General features: G+C 37.2%; 1 protein-coding gene across 1 annotated transcript in view; it reads left to right on the top strand.

Moving 5' to 3' along the window:
- The window catches only part of BTC (betacellulin), a 50,069-nt gene that overhangs the window by 18,418 nt on the left and 10,085 nt on the right, over positions 1-21,566 (top strand). Inside the window, exons 2-3 of the mRNA XM_077143165.1 lie at positions 6,886-6,984; positions 16,997-17,114. Coding sequence (XP_076999280.1) covers positions 6,886-6,984; positions 16,997-17,114 — 217 coding nt within the window. The remainder of the gene's footprint in view (positions 1-6,885; positions 6,985-16,996; positions 17,115-21,566) is intronic.

A 21,566-nucleotide genomic window follows, 5' to 3' on the forward strand; every position in this document is an offset into this window, starting at 1 on the left:
TAACTTGAGAACCTCAAAGTGCATAAAAGTAAATGGAGCTTTGACTCACTGAAGTAGAATTGGGTTTCTTTTCTCTTATTTTTTCTTTCGTTTCATGATATTTAAAACCCCACCCCAGAAGACTTCATTTCCAGTCACTTAGCAAGTGCAGTTAACTTGGTATTTTTTGTTTTATTTTGTTTTTATTGTCTCAATGCAGCTGAGAAATTCTGAAGGTCATGTGAAGCTAGGAGGTATGGATAATAGGTTGAATGAAAGAACCAGAAAACAAAAAGATTGTGAAAGATTATAATGGTAGGTGAAATCTAACACAATAATATTTAAAGGGGACAAATGTAGAAACAAATACAAAAGCAAAAACATTGGTTTAGGTAAAAAAGAAAATTAAACAAAACGTAACAGCAGTAATAAGAAGAACAGGAGCAAACAAACCCATAAACACATGCCTCCTAGCAGTACTAGACATTTTGGAGTTCCATTTTATTGTTATCAGATTAACATCCAATTTTAATGTGACAGTTAAAAATAGGTGGTATACTATGAGGTTGCATCACCAAAAATGTGGTGCCCACCACGTGGGAGCTCAAGCTCTACTCTCTCTGTTCCGTCTTTGCCAGAGCATATAGGATGGCACTTAATTTCAACCTTGCTTTTAGGGGAGGATGACAAGGCTGATAAAAGGTCTTGATCATGTCAAGTGAAACAAAAGCTTTTCAGGGAGATAGCTGACTTCAAATATATGAGAATCTGTCTTGTGAAAGAGGCTCAAACTTATTCTAGGTGATTCCAAAGAACAGAGGAAAATTACAGGAAGACAAAACCAGACATTTGGAAACATTTACAGGGCTTTAGAAATAGGTGATTAATAATTTTTTGAATGAATGAATGAATGCAACTGAAAGAATGAATAAATGGTCTAACTGAAACTGGATGCTCTGGAAGGGAATGTAGTCTTTGTACTGAAATTTTAAAGGTGAGCTTGATAAACTCTCCAGGTATGAGAGCTGATTGGTGGGATAGTTAGATTTTAATATCTCTCAGCTTCTTACTAATTTTGAAATTTAATATAATTTGTGAACTTTTGGAATGGAAATCTAATTGTTTTACATATTTAAGTGCCCTATTTTCTTTCATCTTCTCTAAAATACTTTTCCTGAAAGACACAATAATTCTTTTTATCAATGTATATTTAAAATTATTTTAATGCGCTATTTTGTTTCATTTTCATGGACTAGATTATGGGATAAGCAGGGAACCTGTTATCCTGGTTTTTCTTGAGGAAAAAAGTCAAAATGGCCTGTTATTTAGCTCAAGGTAGATGGTGAATTAACTACCAAGCCCTGTGACCATTCCACAAAATAGTGGTCCCTTTCCTAAAGAAAATTTTTAGGAAGTCCAAATTTGAGTCTTTGTGGTTTTGAAATTGATTCAGAATATAAGATAATATTCAAAACAAAAACCATAATTTGTATAAATACGTGTGAACCAAAGTGGACAGAATTGCAGTGGTCTCAATCTGGGCAATTCCCCTTCCCCCAGAGCCATTTATCAATGTCTGGAGACATGTTTGATTTTCCCAACTGAGGGGTTGGGGTTAGGGGTGGGGGAAATGGGATGCTACTGGTTAGTGGGTAAAGGCCAAAATGCTGCTAAACATCCTATGATGCACTGCCTCCCACAATGAGGAATTATCTGCAGCAAAATGTCAACAGAGCTAAGATTGAGCAATCCATTATAGCCATTCGAGTTTTCTCATTCATTTTAGACCTGAACTTGGATTTCTTTGAACAGTGTTGTGAGACATATAGAATATAAAATAATGAAGTAAAATGTATAGGATATAAATATGTTTAAGCTCTTATTTTTCAAAGACTTTCCATTCACTTAAAATAAAAGTTTATTTTCCAGACTGGCTGATTCTGACCGCAAAGGGCTAACATTGCAGAAGAGGTCCTGCCTTTCAGGCTAAATTTCCTGTCTTTACTCTGAACTCCGACTTCTTTTCTTATTGGTTATTCATTGCCTTTCTCCTATACTTGGCTTCTTCTTATAGGTATATCTCATGTTTAAAAAAAAAACTCCCTTTTTTGTTACATATTGACTAATCAGTTCCCTTCCTTTCTCAGTCCAACATATTCAAAGGGTAGTCTACATTATTTGCACTCTGCATGCCACTTTGGCATGATATTACTAGTTCTTTTCTGGTTTTCAAATCTAGTGCACACTTTTCAGTTATCTTTCATTTTTCTGTTAGTTACTACACTATATATCAATTTCTTCTTGAATAACTCTGCTTTCTTAATTCTGTGCCTGTTCCTTTTCAGTCTCTCCTTGAGGACCCTTTTCTTTCTGTTTGTATCATATTGGTATTCTCCAAGATTCTGTCCTTAATCAACTTTCTTCTTTTCACAGTGCTTTTTGAGAGATACGCTCCCATGGCTTTGATTACCAACTTATTTTCCATGATTCCAAAATACAAAATCTCTAGTCTTGATTTTGTTCCACAATTCCAGATCTATGTATCCATCTACTATCTCTTGGATGACCCACAGTCATCTTAAATTGAGAATATCTCAAACTGCTCTTCTCTCTCCCTCCCAACCTGTTTGTCTTCCTGTAGACCTTATATCTTTGTGATTGATATCACCACCCAGCCAGTACTCCTCTTTTATTCTCATTTCCTACCCTATTCTACAGCCACCAATTCTTTTTTATTTTACTTTGTGAATATCTCATATTCATTTGTTCTCCATAGTCAATGCTGCCACCTTGGTTTAGGTATGTCTGAATTAGGTTATTAAAATGATCTCCTAAATATTTCCCCTGCTTCCCAACTCTTGCATTTCAATCTATTATGCAGTTCTTGCATTTCAATCTGGTACTAAAGCAAACTTTTCAAATTGAAAAAAAAATGGTTATTTTACTTTTCACTTAAAGCTCTTTAGTGATACCGTCTTAGCTGAATGATAGAATCAAAACTAATTTATAGGGCGCATAGACCTTCTGTGTCCTACTTGGTCTTCGGTGTTCCAGCCTCCCCATCACGACCTGTCTCACACTCCAGATGAGCTAGGTAAGCTGGGCTATTTCATGACTCTGTGTCTTTTTATAAGTTTTTACTTTTGTTTAGAAGGACCTCCCCAGTGTTACTGTTTGTCTTCTTAACTACAACTTTATTCATCCTTTTTAAAAATTAATTCTTATTTTAACAAAATGATAAATATAGAGAGACATAAAAAAATAACAAAATACCAAAAGGCTTTTCGCAAAAAAGTTGCAGATCTTTGCACCATGCCTTCCTACCTCCCCACCTCTTTGGAGGCAACCACTTTGGACTCTTTTAGATGCTTCTTCTGGTATTCATCATCATATTGTTAAAGAATTTTCTTATAATACTATTTATTGCCTCGTCAGGTTTAGACTATATGTATTGAGTTTTCTTTCTGTCCCAGTTCTAGTGTGTTAAGCATAGGGGTGATAATGAAAACTTTTAAGTGGCACAGCTTGAACACTAATCAGTTAGAACCAATTTGTGCATGTAGGTGTGTGTGGTCTAATTGTTTTATGACAACATTATTGTTAGTATGTAAATATTGTCCACTGCTAAACCAAGTAATATATTATGACTACATTCTCTTGTTTATGCAATTTTTTTCTAGAAGCTATTAACTGACTCTTTAAAAGATCACTTATTCCTCATTAAAAACTCATCATAAACATCACTTTCTCTATGGAGTCTTTGCTGCTTGGCAGAGCTGATTCTCCAATCTCTGTGTTACTCCTGTGTTACCTCTGTCATTGTGCTTTTTACACAATACATTAAGGATTTATGTTTGTCTTTCTTACCAAATGTGAGCTTCTTCATGTTAGTGATAATATGTGTTGTTTTTGAACCCTCAATGCTTTGTACCAGTACCAAACACATAATGCGTAATAAATATCTGTTGAATTGTGGATGGAATGGGAATGTCTTTCTCTTTGAAGCAGTCTTTAGTATTTAGTAGATGGTTTTGTGGGTGTTTCTCTGATTTCCCAGCCACTTAAGAAACATCACAAAGTCAAATGCCTGTCAGGGCCAGGTAGTCAAATGAGCGAAATAAGCGAATCAAGCCCAATGGGGCTGTGGTATTTAAAGGAGCCGACAGCCAGTCCTTGTCAAGAAGGAGCTCCCAGACCTGTTTTGCTAGACCCTTTGTCATTTCAATCGAAGCAGAAAATCCAGGTTTAATGTGAACTATCTTGATTCAATTTTTAAGGCCTGTGCACACCAAGGAATGGTTCTTCGGGCTAGATTTGGCTCACAAGCTGCCATCTTATTATCTGTAGATTGCTGGGGTGGAGAGAAGGGAAAAGTGTGCTCCAGGTGATGTCTGGTTTCCATGATGTCCCTGCCCAGGGGCACCCTCTCCGAGGATGGCCTCCTTCTTTTGTCAACTGATACGATACCTGCAAGTAGAGTGAGCCTCAGCAGAAAGGGGCCTGACTCTCAGACCCCAACCTGTCACAGGGGCCCAGACAGCGTTTCAATGGAATCAGACTCCTTTTTTTAGGTGAAATTTGGGAATCATGGGTTAAATTATAAGTGATAGTGTGAAAGAGTAGGATGAGAGTAAAAGTTGTAAATTATGTTGTTAAGCAGTATGCTTTTACTTCTGGTATTTAAATTATTCTTTACAAAATTGTATATTAAATGTTAAGCAGTATGCTTTTACTTGTGTTATGTAAATTATGTTTTTACAATCCCCCAGAGAAGGAAGGAATTGCCATTTCTAGTTTGCAGATGTTGAATCTATATGATATTGAGAGGGTTTTCTTGTTTGTTTGAGTTTTTAATTAGAACAGATTAACTCTAGTGTCAGGTGTCCTGGTTCTGCCTTATGAATAAATCCCATATATTAGAAATGAAAAATTATTTTTCATTATTTTCCACTAGAAATTGCTAAAGGGTCTTTTGAATTTGAAACACTTTTTGCTTATCAATTGATTAATTTTTCAACATTTGCTGAATATCCATTTTATCCTGTGTTAGGTATCAGGATTACGAAGATGAGTGATACTCTTTTTGTGCTTGAAAAGTCCTAGATAATAGTTTGTTTCTGGTTTGTTCTACGTGTGAAAGGAGGGGTAACTGGTATTAGAAGAAAAAAGTGTGAAAATCTAGAAACTGGGTGGTCAAATTATGAGTTATTTTTTAAAAATTTGAACCACTTGTTTTCTTATTGCAACACAAAATGTGCTTGTTGCAGAAAAAATAGAATGCAAATAAGCAAAACTAAGAAGAAAATCTATTCCTAATTAGTGCTCATCTACTTGCCCACCTTTTTGATTATCTATCTATCAGGATTTTTTTAATAGACATACATGCGCAGATGTTCACACAGAGATCATACTGAATGCTTCTCTTACTTAAGATACATTGTGATGTTTTATTAATATTTCAACATAATAGTGGAATAGCACTCCACTGTATGAAGATAATTCAGTGTATTTAATCAAACCTCTATTTTTCACACTAGGTAACTTCTAATGATTTTATTTTAACCTACGCCAATAGAGTATTTTTTGTAGCTAAGTGTTTTCATTTATACTGAATTATTCCCTTAGGAAAAAATAACTAGAAATGTAATTACTGGATATAATCATTCACTTCTTTGTTTTTGCATTGTTTTGCTGGCAACTCCAATGATGGGGCTCCACAAACTCTAAAGAAGAGGCTCACTGGCTGAAGAAGAAGTTAAAATTTTCTCTTCTTCCTTAAAAGTCCTCAGCTGATTGGATTATTTCATTCATGGGAGACGCCCCCTTGGTTGATTGTAAATATAATCCACAGCTGCAATCAACTGACTGATCATTTAATAAACCAGCCTTTGGTCTATTAACTAGCCATGAAACATCCTTGCAGTAAGATAGGCCAGTGCTTGCCTGAGCAGACAATGGGCACCATCACCTGGCCAAAGTGATGCCAGAACCTAACCATCAGACCCATCATCAGTGGATTTGAGTGTCCATTTCTCTTCACTGCTTCCAATATTGGATGCCACCTCTTTCTTTACAAGAAGTCTCTTCCAAGTCCATAGGCAGAAAAAGGTCTCTCTTGAAAGACTTGTTTTGAAAATTTGACTCTTAAACTTAGAAGATACCTATTGTTTCCAGGTATAGTGCTATTAGTTCATATTATGGTTAATTATTGTTGATTACTTATCTGCCTTAGTAGCTATGGGACAACTTGAGGGTAAAGCATGTTTTTTCCAGCTCATATATTCCTGGATGCTCATGGATGCTTGCTGAAATGAATTGATTGGATAATAGCTTTATATGTATAGCCAGTGATTTCTAGACTACATGTGTTCTCCAATTCAATTCAGTTGGGTAAGCAACCGTGAGCATCCAGGAATAATGAGCAATTTTTACTGGGCAATGATGACATGGTAGACACTGTGTTAATAGCATTTCATACTATCTGGTTGGATCCTTTCAGCAATGTCTATAAAATTATCTTCACTTTGCTGATAAGGAAACAGGAAAGTTGCATAAATTTCCCTAAGGCACATGGCTATAAGGTGACAAAAAGAGGGCTTGAATTGAGAAAAAGTTAACTTCCAAGCCACCTCCTTTCCCCTCCCTTCTCTTCCCTTCCATTTCCTTTTCTCACTAATGCAAAGTTAGATGTAAGCATCTAATGTAAGTTAGATGCTGGCTTAAGAATTCTGTCTTTAGCACTGAGCTTTAACATGTTGATCTGTGTACCCCTGCCTTGTTACAGGAAAATGGCTTAGAAATGGAAGTCACAGCTTGTTGTTTTCATAAGTGGGTCATGGCTTTGATAGAGTAATTTGCATTAAGTACATTTTCAAATTTGTTTTTGGTTCTGTTTTGAACTTGAAGGTCTGGTAATCCTCCACTGTGTTGTGGCAGATGCGAATTCAACCAGAATACCTGAAACTGAGGGCCTTCTCTGTGGACATCCAGGAGAAAACTGTGCAGGTAATGCTTAACCAATGATCCCATTTGTGTTTTAGCGGCTGTTCTAGTTTGCTAGCTGCCGGAATGCAACACACCAGAGACGGATGGCTTTTAATAAAAGGGGATTTATTTTGTTGGTTCTTCAGAGGAAAGGCAGCTAACTTTCCACTGAGGTTCTTTCTTATGTGGAAGGCACAGGATGGTCTCTGCTGGTCTTCTCTCCAGGCCCCTGGGTTCCAACAACTTTCCCCGGGGTGATTTCTTTCTGCATCTCCAAAGGCCTGGGCTGAGCTGCAAGTGCTGAGATGAGGAATGCCGAGCTGCTTAGCTGTGCTACGTTGCAATCTCTCATTTAAGCACCAGCCAATTAAGTCAAACGTCACTCATTGCAGCAGACATGCCTCCTAGCTGACTGCAGATGTAATTGGCAACAGATGAGGTTCACTACCATTGGCTTATGTCCGTAGCAACAAGATTAGGTATGCTCACCTGGCCAAGTTGACAACTGAATCTAACTATCACAGCAGATTTATATTCAATCTCAGAAATAAAGTAGATCTCCATTAATCTTTTGATAATAATAGTAATCATAAAACTAGGTAGCTTTTTGAGCACTTACTCATGTTCCAGTCACTAAGCTAAGTGTTTTACATATAGTAGTTCATTTCATTTCTCATAAGAACCCTTTGAGCTAGTTAATATATTTTACTTTATTTCAAGGGAAGGAAGGTGAAGCCTAGAAAGGCCACGTAATTTATCAAAGGCCACATACCTGATAAATGGAAAATCTCAGATTCAAACTCAGGTCTTTCTGATTCTAGTGCTTCCACTTTTAACAGCTACACTATTTTGAATGTTACAGATGTGCTCCATACTCTAGCATGTGATATCTTGTACGGGATTCATGGAAAGTTGGCATATTCTGTTCAAATTTAAATTATTTTTCTCTATTCCCTAATTGAATAGAAGGGAAGAAGGAAATTATTTAACATAAATTTACCTTGGAGATGCTTAAATTAATATTTTCAGTTTATTAGTCTAAGGTAAGGGCCAGTCTTAGTAAAGGGTAAGATAACAAATGTTTTAGGCTTCATGGCCCAAGTGATCTTTGTGTAGCTACTCAACTCTGCCATTGTAGTGCAACAGCAACCATTGACACTACACAAATGAGTGGATTTAATTAAATTTTATGTAGGAAAACAGAGATTGGATAAGATTTGGCCCACCGGCTGCAGTTTATTGATACTTGGTTTAAGATTCTGTCTGTCCTATATAGGTTGTTTGGTTTGGTCTTCTTCTAGGATTATTTCTGATTAAAAACAAACAAACAAACAAAAAAACACAGGCCAATTCAAAGTAGGGTGGCGTGGAACAAAGCCTCCTCTATTCCCTGGAAACGTCTCTGAGCTGCACTATGGATATGAAGTGACTCGGCATTAAGTGCTCCTTTCCTAGCACCCTGGAGAAACTGTAACTGAGCCAGGAATATACTGTGCAAGTCATCCTGATATGACTCATCAGTTCCAGTCTAATCTTCCCTTTTTCCTTCACACTAATGGGTGGCTTGGAAGATGCCCATAGGCTGTGGAACCCAGTGGTGTCATGCTTATGTTCGCCTTGTCAGCTGTGTAGGGAGAACAAGGCCAACTTTATCTGTGTGTGTGTTTTTCTACAGTCTGGCTTTAAATGATTTAAATGATGGCAGTTTTCACATTTCCTTTGGGAGATTATTCCATAATCCAATGACTGACAGTGTTAAAAAATCTTCCCCATCATTCTAAATGTATTTCTAGTTTTTCTACATGCTACTAATGGATGCTGTTTCTATATTTCTCTACAATACTGTACGACTAAAAAGGAGTCTGGGAAAATCCCTGAACAGAACAATCCCTAGCCCCCACTCCAAGCCATTGTGCTACCTCAGGTAGCTGTTCCCTTTTAGCACCAAAATTTCCTCTTTCAAGATTGTATCCGTAGGATGAAGACCTTCCCGTCTCCAATGTCTCCGATAGTAATGCTCAGTCATATGATGCCTCGCATAACGTGCCAGTGTGCCATATGCATAACAGCCACTGTACACAGTAGTCAGCCATTGTTTCAAAGGCAATTTCCCAGGGACGGTAGAGATGCCAAAATATGATGTCTATCTTTAGTTTCTAAATCAGAACACTTCTTTTGCATAATTAACAGAATTTTTAGGCTTTTACATTCATCTCCAGTTCTACTCTGGAGGATTGATGAGGATGTAGTGTTATTTTTTTTTCACCCAGTTAAATCTGTAACTTTCTCTGAATGTTGCCCATAGAATTTTCCTCAGTCAGAACTTCCTTTCTCAGACATGGGCCTATGAACAAGGCCCATGTAATTCTTTTTGTGCGTGTGTTTTCTGCTTTCTGTCTGCAGCTTTTGTAAAGAGCCAAATCTATTGATCTCTAATGCTTTTTTCTCACTATCATTTCTGTTTCTTCTCCTTTTCACTATCATTTAGAAGTTTATGTCTACATTCTAAATCTTATGGCACTTTTAATAAAATCAATAGCCCATTTAAAACACAATTATATTAATGATTTGGCAGGGGATTAGAGTTTGTTTAAGAACTAAAATGATATTTTCATCTCAAATGAAGGTTTTGTATTTTTTTTTGTGCTCAGTGTAGAATGCTTTTGCAAATGGGCTTAGAAGTATAGTTGTATTTTTTCCTATTTGAGAAATGTTACCTGAATATGGAGAGGAGACAGACTTAAACATGACTGTATTTTGGGCAATGCTGAGGAATCAAGTGAAAAGACAGAAATAAACAGAAATATAATTTGTTCTTTGGTTTATTTTTCTTTTCACTTCTAGTAGCTTTTTTTTTTTTTTTTTTTACATGAGCAGGCACTGGGAATCAAACCTGGGTCTCTGGCACAGCAGGTGAGAACTCTGCCACTGAGCCACATGGCCCTCCCATAATAGCCTATTTTTAAAAAGCAACTTCAAAGATGGTGTAAATTCATTGATTTGATTTTTCTTTTTTTATTTCTTTCTTTTTTCACATGGACCAGTACTAGGAAATGAACTCAGGTCTCCAGCATGGCAGAGACCTGCCACTCATCCACCATTGCACCATCCCATTGATATGATTTTGAAAATGTTGATCAAAATTTTTTTTGGTCATTTAATTTACCTTGGGCTTCCAAACTTTTGTGGTATTAAGAGTAGCATTCATATTATCAGTGTTCCTCCATGTTAGCAGGCTAAAAATAACTGCATTGCCTTATAATCTCAGCTAAAAAAGCAGGAGGTCTCTGTTAAATGTATTTAAACTTGGCTTTTCAGAATCTAAGCTCAATGGGCCTGTTCTAATATGATGACCGCATTAAAATTAATTAGACTTTTTGAATAAATTTCCTTTCTCCCTCCCTTCCTCCCTTATCCCTTTCTTTCTTCTCTGCCCTTTACCCTTCCTTCTTTTTCTATTTTATTTTATTATAAGTTTATACAATAAGGCACAGCGTCAACATGAAAAATTATACTTTTTAATGAAAATAATAGCATTCCTCATTTATTGAACTTCTGCTATGTGGCAAGTACTATTCTAAGTGTTTTGCGTATATTAATTCAATCCTATGATGTTCCTTCATGTTCCCTTTTTCAGATGAAGAAATTGAGGCACAGAGAAATTAAGTTATTTGTTCACTGTCGCCCTAGTAAGTGGCATAGCCCAACATGAATTTAGAGAGACTTGCTCTTGAGTTTGTGTTGCTAAACACCATACTTAACTACTTAGAAACAGAAGGAAAGATCAAAATGCCAAGTATATAAGGGAAATCCTGAAAAAAATAATTGCCTGAAAGTACAAATAGCAACAATATGTTCTTGAAAAAGGAATTAATGTGGAACAGAACAGATCATCTGTACTGGCAATTGTATAACCTTGAAACAAGTCATATGAGCATTCATAGACTTGGTTTGAAACCTGAAAAACGAAGAATCAGGTGATATTTAGGGGTCCTTCTCATTTCTAAATGATTCTAGGCTTTGGTTCTCAACTAGCCCATATCTCTAAGAATTCCATTTCAGTTTGCCATTTTCTATCATGAGTTAGGGATTCATTCCACTAATCCTTAGGAATACCTACCCATGCGACAGGAGCTATTCAAGGTGCCAAGGATGCAGCAATGAATAAATGGTCAAAGATGAAGTCAGGGAGTTAATGGGAATAGGCCATGTCATGGGGATCGTTGCCAAGGGTTATAAAGACTTGCTTTTACTCTGGGTGAGCTTTAATGGCATCACTCTGGTTTCTGTGTGCAGACTAGACAGTTAAAGGGCATAAACAGGAAGTAGGAGATCAGTTGGAGGTTGTTGTCATGGATACTATTTCCAGTCTAGAGGTGATTTGGGCTTAGACAAGGGTAGTTGTAATGGTGGAATGAATCTGCATATACTTTGAATATAGCCAATAAGATAAATTGGGTGTGGAATACGAGAGAAAGAATTCAAAATGACTTCAAGATTTTTGGCCTGTGTTACAGAAAGGTTAGAGATACTATTTACTGATATGTGGAAAGAACAGGCTTGAAAAGAAAAACTCAGGCATTCCATTTCGCAAATATTAAGTTGAAATTCCAGTTAGATATCCAAGTGCAGATGTCAGTTGCACAGTTAGTGTTGAGGGAAGAGACTTGGGATGGAAAAATAAATTTTGGAATTGTTAACATAAAGATGTTTTTAAAGCTAGGAGACTTGATGAGATCACCCAGGGAGAGAGCATGAAAGGAGAAGAAAGGAAAGCATTGCAAAATTTAGAGGTTGGGGAGATGAAAGTATTGGAGACTGAATCATGTTCTTCACAAAAAGCATGTTCAGTTCCCAACACCTGGTCCTGTGGGTGTGAATCCATTTGTGATTAGGACCTTTAAAGATGTTAATGTGTGCCCAAACTGAGTGAGCGTGGGCTGTAATTCAATATGCCTGAAGTACTTATGAGCAAAGGAAATTGTACACCAATAGGAAGCCATGGGGAGTAGCCAGAAGCTGAAAGTCAATGAAACCTGGAAGAGAAAGGAGATTCTCTTCCATTGACATGGGACAGAAAAGCGAAGAACCAGGGGTGGTCGGCAGCCAGTCCTAGAATGCCAGTTTTCAGGGAGAAAGCATTGCCATGCTGATGTCTCAGATTTTGGATCTGTCCTAACCTCAAACCATGAACCAATAAATTTCCAACCCACTTTATGGTATTTGCTTTGGGAGCTGAGAAATGGAAAGCAGGGAAGAACCGCAAGGGATAATGAGCAAAGGAGCCATCATATATAAAGAATTCTATATCATGCACTCTTGAAAAATTTAAAAAAATAGAAATTTTCTTCCTATCCATTACTGTTGGTTTGTTTTCTATTTATAAATAATTAAAAAACACAAACACAGCCTTGTTAATACTGGATTCTTTTTCTTTTCCTTTAAAGAAGTAGAATGAAAAAGGACAGCTCAAAGTAGAGCTCCACTCCTGTAGCTCAGAAATGGTCAGCCTGGCCCCTTGGTTAAAAACATGCTGATCTGGCCTCATTGTCTGCCCCCCTCTCCCCATGTAAGTGTGCCCCAGTAGCACAGAAAGGGTTAACAAATACATCTGTGAGATTTATTCTCTTTTCCTGGAACAAACACTCCTTTCACATTTCTATAGAAAATGACATTGGATATAAGAAAAATGGGAATCCTTAATTACAATAAATTTCTAAATCTTCCACTGTTCAAGGGCACCATGAATACATTCCCTTGTCTCAGGAAGCTGGAAAAATCAGAGGGAAAATAAACTTAAAAACGTATAGAACTTTCTTCCTCACCTTTTAACTTAAGAAGTTTGTAAAGTGAGGAAACCCCTATTGGGAAGAAGTCTGGAAGCCAAGGATGAGAATAGTCATGACTTAAGCTCCACTGCATAACCCAGGGAGAAACTGTTCCCTGAATTCTGTTATGACCGCTTATCTCTCTTTGCACTAACTCTTTGTTTTTTAGGTCAGAGGAACCTGTGCGGGAAGATCAATGTATAGTTATGTGCTTTCCTTTCTCTCTCTCTCAGTTAACATTTTTGGGACTTTTCTTTCAGAATTTAGCATATCCCCCTTTAAATCTCTTACATAGATACATAAGAGACCAAGAGTTTAGAGACACCAGGAAGTTTTGTGCTTGCACTGTTGTAATACTTGTAGTATTACTTTAGTATAGATTTCAGAATAAAGCTGCCAATATTAATGTCACAAAATCATTAAATAGAGTTATAATGATCACTGTTGGAATAAGTGTAGGTTTATGAAAAATAAACCCAATGTATCAATTATGAAGAGTTTTTATCACAAAGGTATCACAAAGCTAATGTTTTATCTTGAGAGTAAGGGAGAATATTCATGTATAGCAAGCTCAATGCACCATTCTATGTCATAATCAAAGAATCCAAAAAACAGAGGAAAATTCCATAATAAAATTCAGTTGTTTGGGTGTCTGCTACATTCCTCTACCTTAATTTAGTCTGAGAGAATTGCCCTCTTCACATCTAACTACCAATGTGATCTAAGGAAGATGGCCACTTCTTGTCTAACTGCCCATAGTATCTAAGGAAAATATCTTTGCTTCCCATCTCTTTTGCCAAGTCTTAGAATCATTTGTGACCTGTCGTAACCTGAGTGACTTATTTAATTGGCTTTAGAAACTTTGGCATCTTGTGTTCCATTTACCTATGATGCCCATCATCCACTTAGGACATTATGTTGCTGCCAAATGACCCACTAGTGGATGTAGTTTTCTAGTGAAAGTTCGTGGGGCAAACTCACTCTCAAAGGAATGCTTTGGTTTGGGAAATGTGGTTTGGAAAAGAGTAAGGTGGGAGTAAAAAAAATCAATTAACTTCCACCATCCCCAATATCAGGGAATCTTTGAGGTTGTTACATTTTCAAGACCATACCATTCATTTCTCAACACAGAGAAGCACAATACATGGGACTATTCCTTCTTTTGTCATAGGAATTTTTCCTTTTTCTTGATAAAAATCTCTGGAAGAACTGTACAGTTCCCAGCCCTATATCATCAGGCCTGTGATTGGTAGAAAATGTTAGGTTTCATCGTTGTTCAGTTTTCAAATAATGCGATCTTCATGAATACTAGATGAAAAGCAAGTGGAGTTTTAGGTACAGTTTGCAAGGTGGGAGATGCTGATAAGCTCTCATTACAACAAGAAAAGAGAAGAATGTTTTTTGTTTTTTTGGTTGTGGCAGTATAAGTGATTTATTTTTCTTCTAAAGTTTTAAATTTCCATAGGGAAATCACTGGATATTTTCTGCTTCGTGGCATGGAATGGTTTTATAGTCCAAATAATGCTGGGAATATTTAAGCGCATATCTATTTGGCAAAGCAGGGGACTCTGTGAGAGATCAAAAGTGGCCTTGGCAACCATTTTCCTGGCATGGATTTGTGCTGCTTGGATCAACCAAGAACAATGAAGTCACTGCATCCACCTGCTGGTTAAGCAGCTATTTGGTATCACACTTGGTATGGCACTTATTAAAAGGTCAGCTTCATTTAAAGGGGTACAGTGATAAACATATTAGTATAGCTCAGGATACAGAACCATATGGTTTATATTTAAAAGCAGGTATGCTCTGCAAAGTAGGAGAGGTCTTCCTTGAGCATATAAAATCTTTCACTAAGACTTGCTGTCTCTTAAATTCATCACCTTGCCCTCATCACGTGTCTGCATAGCTCAGGGATATCTTGGTTTTCTTCTTCTCCTTGCAGATTGCTTCTCTAATCTAAACAGTACTCTCCAATCTAATATATTGAAAGAGTGCTTCACAGTTTAAAGCACCTTTATACATATATTATCTTATTTAATCTATAAAACCCTTTACCAGATCTCTCCTGCCTTGTATTTCAAGTGTAAACACTTCAGCCTACTGGTATTCAAAGTCTGTAACACTCATCCCCAGTCATAATTTGGCTGCTTCTCTTCATGAACCTTCTGACTCTCATCCTCTGCATTAGACCTGCATGGTCCCAGCTCTGTGGCTTGGCACTTGACGTTCTCTGTAATTCGATTGCTTGTTCGCCTTCTCATAAAATTTACATATTCCAGTTTTTCCCTGAAGAGCTGAGCATTATTTATGCCTATACAAGAATTCTCTTAAAATTGCCAAAAATTTTCAAGATTCTAGAATAAGCTCATTGGGCATTTATTGTTCCAGACACTCTGTTTAGAACTTCTCTATTTTTTTATTTGAGCTCTCAGCAGCTGTTTAAGGTAGATGTTATAATTTTCGTTTACAAATGAGGAAACTGAGTGTTAGAGAACTTGATTATCTTACCCAGATGAATACAGCTAAGGAGAGGCAGAGCTGAAGATTAAACACTAATTTCATAACTCCTCATCTAGTGTTCTTTCCACTTTTTGATGCACTATAACTGTTTGTATGATGACTATGGTTGTAGCTACTGATTGGTTACTTATTATTTTTAATTTGTTCTCTTGCATCACTTTAGATATGGGATAGCATATCCCTTATTTCTTTGTTGATTTTCAATGCTTGTTACAGGGCTCTGGAAATAGAAACCACTCAATAAATGGCATTGATTTCCAGTTTATTTGCCAAAATACACATGTGTTTGCCTTTGCCACCCTTTGCAGTTATTTCTGGGAGAAATTCCAATCCTTCTGATAAGAGTCCAATGGATTGTCATCCACAGGAGCAAACATCTGGCAAGTACAAGCAGTCAGAACGGGTTATAACCAAGTCACTGACCAAAACCAGATCAGCCAGTTCCAAAGCAACATTCTGCCACTCCTCAGACTCTGTAGATTGACCTGGCATCACAGGAATTTGCTTTGTATAGATCCTCCAAAGCCCATTGGTATTCCTTTTCTGGTGGCCCTGAACAAACATATGTACACAATTTATAAGACTGATTAAGAAATTCAGTAGTCATTGCTATTAATAAAAGGATTATTTAATGTCATTGGGCTGCCCGGTGCTGTGCCAAGCCTAGTGTGAGGTGCCTTTCTGAAGGAAACATGTTATGGTCTATCTGACACCACTGTTGTTTGAGTCCCAGATGCTGTTGTATCATAAACATACAAATCTGGGTCCAGGGCTGGAGCTGGCCAGTTAGTTGTTTTCAATAGCTGTGAGCGCATTTTGGCTTTGATTCAAGAGCTGAAACAACTAGTTAGTATTTCTGTATTGTTTCGCTTGGCAATCCCTTTGGCGTGATGGGGTAATAGTTACATATATAGGCTCCAGTTGAAAAATTAGGAAATCAAGGCTCTAAAATGGTAAGAGGAGGAAATCGGTTCAAGACTGAATTTCTAGGCATGAAGATTCCCTTATTTTCCTCCTTCTCCATGGAGAGAACTTGTCATGATGCAATCAGAGCACATCAACCCAGTTCATGGGCTTTGGGGTAAGGCTGCTGGGTTCAAGTACCAGTTCTACTGCTTACTAGCAGTTTGGTGTTTTGGGAGTTTACTTAATCTCTGTGTTTTATTTTGCTCATCCATAAAATGGAGATTAGAATGGAGGTTACCTCAAAAGGCTATTATGAACATTAAATGAATTAAGGTATGTAAAGTATATAGATGAGCACTGGAACTCAGTAAATGTTATTTAAGTGTTTAAGTTTGAGAGAAAAGAGAAGAGAAGAGAGGTAAAGAAAAAAGTCCTTCTATATTTTCAATGCCATAAGCAGATAATCTTCCTGGTGAGAATGGTCTTCTCTTTTGCCATATCTATGTTTTTATCCTTTAAACATCAGAGTTTCTGAGAGCTAGGTTGGACACAAATCTTAATTACAAATATGAAACTTTCCCATCATAACCCTCATTACCCAATCTGTAGAGTAATTTTGGAGTTACAAAAGTCTAACTTTTGTCCCAGTGTGGAAGGGGAGGAGAAAGAGATTGGAGTATATTCTACAGCAAAACTGGCAGCAAAGGTAGGAAAATAATTTTATCTGCAAAAGTACTTTAAAAATGGGTTTATTTACTGAGCTTTTCCTCATTTCTCAGCTACTACCACACAGTCAAAGCGGAGAGGCCACTTCTCCAGGTGCCCCAAACAATACAAGCATTACTGCATCAAAGGGAGATGCCGGTTCGTCGTGGCGGAGCAGACACCATCCTGTGTGTAAGTAGAGCTCCCTGAGCCAGCAGGCAAAAGGGTGCAGAAGGGTGCTGGCCTGTAGCCTGACTGGGCTGGAAAGTCTGAGTTAACCATGCTATCTGTGGGGATGCAGCATGGCCTGTCCCAGTCACTCATGTAAGGGCCCGTCCCACAACTACTTATGGAGAAACTGACGCACACTTTCTTGCTGAAATATGAGCATGTGAGAGTCCATGTCCACCTCTAGGCTGGACCATGTCCTCTGCTGACTTATGCAAGCAAAACTGTTTCTGTCCAGTGCTAAGAATGCTTTTCCGCTCAAATAATCTCCTGGATGGTTCAATGGAAAATAATCCTTCTGGCATATGTTTAGGTAGTTCACACTTAATGTAAACATGAATAAAGATATGCCAAATTAAAAGCTACTTTTGGAGTATGTGAGTTAAATGCAAGGAAATCAGTCCAATTTAAAAATAGAGTTTGCAAACTCTGTTTAATACAGCAGGGAGTTGGGAGAAAAGTTTTCTTTCCCACCCTCAGTAGACTGAGTGTCCAAGTTTAATTTTACTCAGGCACAAACAATCTTTTTAATATTCATTTTTTTCTAAAGAGATGTCCTCCTAAGGTGCTGTCTGGGACCTTTCCACACAGAGGAGCAGGTGATTCTTAAAGTATAATTTTTACCTAAAATTTCACAGAATGTTTGTGTTCTTTTGCCTAGTTTCCCAATATACAACTGTTTTCATAAGAATCTCAGATGGTGATTCCATCCCTAACCTTGTAACTTTTAAAGGTCATCAACTTCTTCAAAATTTAATTATAATTAAGTTTAATTTTAAAAATAAATATATCCTGAAAAAAATTAAAAATAAATAAATAAATATATCCTGGAGAAGGGTAAGTGATACTAATGTAAGGAAAATTGTGTTGTTTGTGTGTTGGGTAGGCTAAAGCTGACTTTTTTTTTCCACTTCATTTCATCTGTTTGCTCATTGGCTTGGGAGTATATATTGAGTTTTAAAAATATGGATGCCTTTTAACCCAGTAGATTTTTCAACTGGTCCCTATGTCTCTGAGGATTTTCTGTTCTTTAATATCACTACTTTCTGAAATAAAAATCATAATGTGTAATCTACATGCCTAAGATGAATCCACAGCTAGTCACCTGCATTTGACTTTAAAACTCATTTCCTTGACCTCCATAGCCCCTTTGATCCTGGTCTTCCTTTCTAGATGTATCTTTTACCAAGTCTCCAAATGTTCCTCTAAAATACGGCATTCCTTTTCACAGTCTATTTTACAAGCTTTTTTCATAACCTGGAAACTTATTCTCACTGATATCTTAAGAGGTAACTCAAACATCAGCTCCTCCTGGTTACCTTTGTTGGCTTCTTCCCACACATACACCCAGTGTGAATTAGATGCCCCTCCTCTGCGATCTTGTCACACTTTTATAAAAGCTCCTATCCCACTGGAGCATAACTATTGTACTGGAATGTCCCTTCCATGACTGTGAGGTCCTACAGGGCAGGGCTCATGACGTATCCGTTTTTGTGTTCCAGTGCCAAGTACAGTACCTAGAATTTACTAGGTGCACAAGAAATGACTCATGAATAAATAAATGAGTGTCTCTTGCATGGTCTGTCTAATGTTATGCTAAATGTTAAAACAAAGCTTTAATCTGAACCAGGAAGCCGTTCTTAGTGGTGAAGATACAGAACTAATGGGAAGCAGAGGAGCAGCGGGATTAGGTACAGATTTTGGAGGCAGGTAGACATAAGTTAAGATTTTGTTTCTATCAATTATAAGCAATGTTAACAATGGATGTTATCTTTTGTGAGCATAAGCATTATCATTTTTAAAAGGAGATAATAATACCTGCCTCTCAACTTTGAAGATTAAGCAAAATAACGCATATAAACCACTTAGAGTACCCAGAATAGCATAAGTATTCTATAAATTGTACCAATGAGACAAATGGGAGGTTGTTCAAGTTGGGTCTGACCATTTGGTTGGTTGGTACAGCAAGAATTCAGTTAAAACTACCTTTCTGTTGGTGACTATATCATCTTGGAAAACCAGAAATACTTCTTTTTGCTTGGGATCATAGGCGTTTTCTCCCTTTCTCTCTTCCTCTACTATATGCACATTCATTTGTAAGGCCTTGAATGTCAATAACCATCAGCATATGTGCTACTCATCTGATGAGAAGTGAAATAATATGAGAGCAACCATACCTGTTAAGCTAAGGTTTGATATTCTACCTTGACTTCATTGGGTTGGAGTTTGTTTTTACATGAAAAACTAAAGTGCATTTCACATAATACAAACCCCCCATTAGTGTTTTTTTCTTCTCTCTTTTTTTTTTATGCTTTGTGGCAGGGGTCACATTTCATTCTTTTTCCACGTGAGTATCTCCTTATTGCAACACCATTTGCTGAATTTTGTTCGTTTGCTTGTTTGTTTGTTTGGGAAATGCATGGGCAGGGAACCGAACCAGGGTGTCCTGCATGGCAGGTGAGAATTCTACCACAAACTGCACTTGCACCCCCAACGCCCCTGTTAGTTTTATCAGTGTTTTCTTTTTTTTTTTTTTTTTTTTTTTTAGAGAGAGGGAGGAAGGGAAGGAAAGATGGAAGGGAGGAAGAAAGGGAAACATCTTTATTATATTTTGTTTGTTTGTTTGTTTTTTACATGGGCTGGGGCCGGGAATCGAACCGGGGTCCTCCGGCATGGCAGGCAAGCACTCTTGCCCGCTGAGCCACCGCGGCCCGCCCTATCAGTGTTTTCTTGTGGCAGGGATTATTTGTTTCCAGATACACAGCTTTCATTCCTTTATGCATCTCAGCTCATTTAAACAATGTTGTATAGTGGTTACAAGCATGATTTTGGGAGTCAACCTGCCAAATTTGTTTTAACAATCAATTGGGTTAATACTTATAAAGCTCTTAGAACAGTGTCTGATGACTATTTCAGAATAGGAGTTCTAAAACGTCGATTTTGCAGAGCCCTTGAGGATCATGGGCATCTTTAAAAATCATTTTAAATTAAGATTAATGATTTTTAAAATTTTGTTTTATAAATGTTTGTTAAACAAAACCCATTAATACATCCATTTGACATTTCTTAAACTCTCACTAGGATTTTGCTCCCTTTCTCTCTTTCTCTACCACATAAGGGGCACATTCAGTCGTAAGGCACGGAATGGCCATGACCATCAGCGTATGTGCTGCTGGTTTGATGAGGAGTGAAATAACGTAAGAGCTATCATACCTGTTTTGTCAGGGTTTGACCTTCTACCATGACGTCATTGGGTTGTAACTTATAGGAAGTACTGCTTACTGAGAAATTAAATTTAAAAAGTGTAGTGAAGCCGCTGCCACAGAGCTGATAATTAGAAAAACATTCGAAAAGAGAAGCAAGTAATTGCTGTGCATTTTATAGGCAGAGCTATTGTTTTTTTTTTTCAAAAAATGCCATATTTAGCAAACTTGTTAGAGAAACATTTAAGCTAATTGGGAGAGTCTATATTTTTAGGATTTTAATTACAGCCTTTGAAAAAAGCCTCCCTCCCACATATGCAATTAAAAGAGACTTTTTTCCAGTTCCAGTCCTATGTGCAGCAGGTTTTTGACACTTTGCTGTATTTCTAAGCTCTCTCTGTTCTTTTGACCATGGAATGAAAATACCCAGCAATATTGCAGGAAGCAATATTCTCTCATTCACCCAGGGGTGCTTTTACAATAGATGGCATTGAGCGTCTTTCTCCTTTGCTTGCATTAAGCCTCACCTTTCAACAGATGGTTGTTACTGAGCTTGTTTGTTTTGAGGCATAGTTTCAGCAATAATATTGGCATTAAGAGATCTCCTTATGTGAGACATATTGGCTTTGTGGGAATTACCTGCTTTGATTCTATCCAAACATAACCTATAGAAAATGCTGGCAGTAGATCCTATCTTAAAGAAAAATGGAGTTGTTGAGAGACCATTTCAAGAAGTAGAATTTCCTCTTTCTAAGATTTAAATAATTATATACTCTATATGCCCAGAATCTCTTTGTGTTTTGAATGCTTCTGAGTAGAATAAAGATGAAATATTTGTTAGTACTTAGGCACTGATGTTACAACCTGCAATTTTGGTTTTAAAATATCATCAGGCAAAAATTTTATGTACCTTTTTGCTTTAGACATAATTCAGAGAGCACTGTGGATAGTTCCTAAATCACTGAGCCTTTGGAACACTGAATGTCACTCGCATAAGTATCAGGTTGGTGAAACAGATTCATAACTGTAACCTCAGTGTTTTAGATTCTCGACTGTTGAAACAAGTACTATATACACTGGGTTGGCTTAAACCACAGGAATTTATTGGCTGTTGATTTCAGAGACTAGATTGCAATGCACTTGGCAGTGTCTTCTCCTTTCTGTCCTGGGTTTTGTTGACTTTCAGCTTCTGGCTGCTCCCTGTGGCATCTCT

This window comes from Tamandua tetradactyla, chromosome 24 (genome assembly GCF_023851605.1).
Source record: "Tamandua tetradactyla isolate mTamTet1 chromosome 24, mTamTet1.pri, whole genome shotgun sequence".
NCBI lineage: Eukaryota > Metazoa > Chordata > Mammalia > Pilosa > Myrmecophagidae > Tamandua > Tamandua tetradactyla.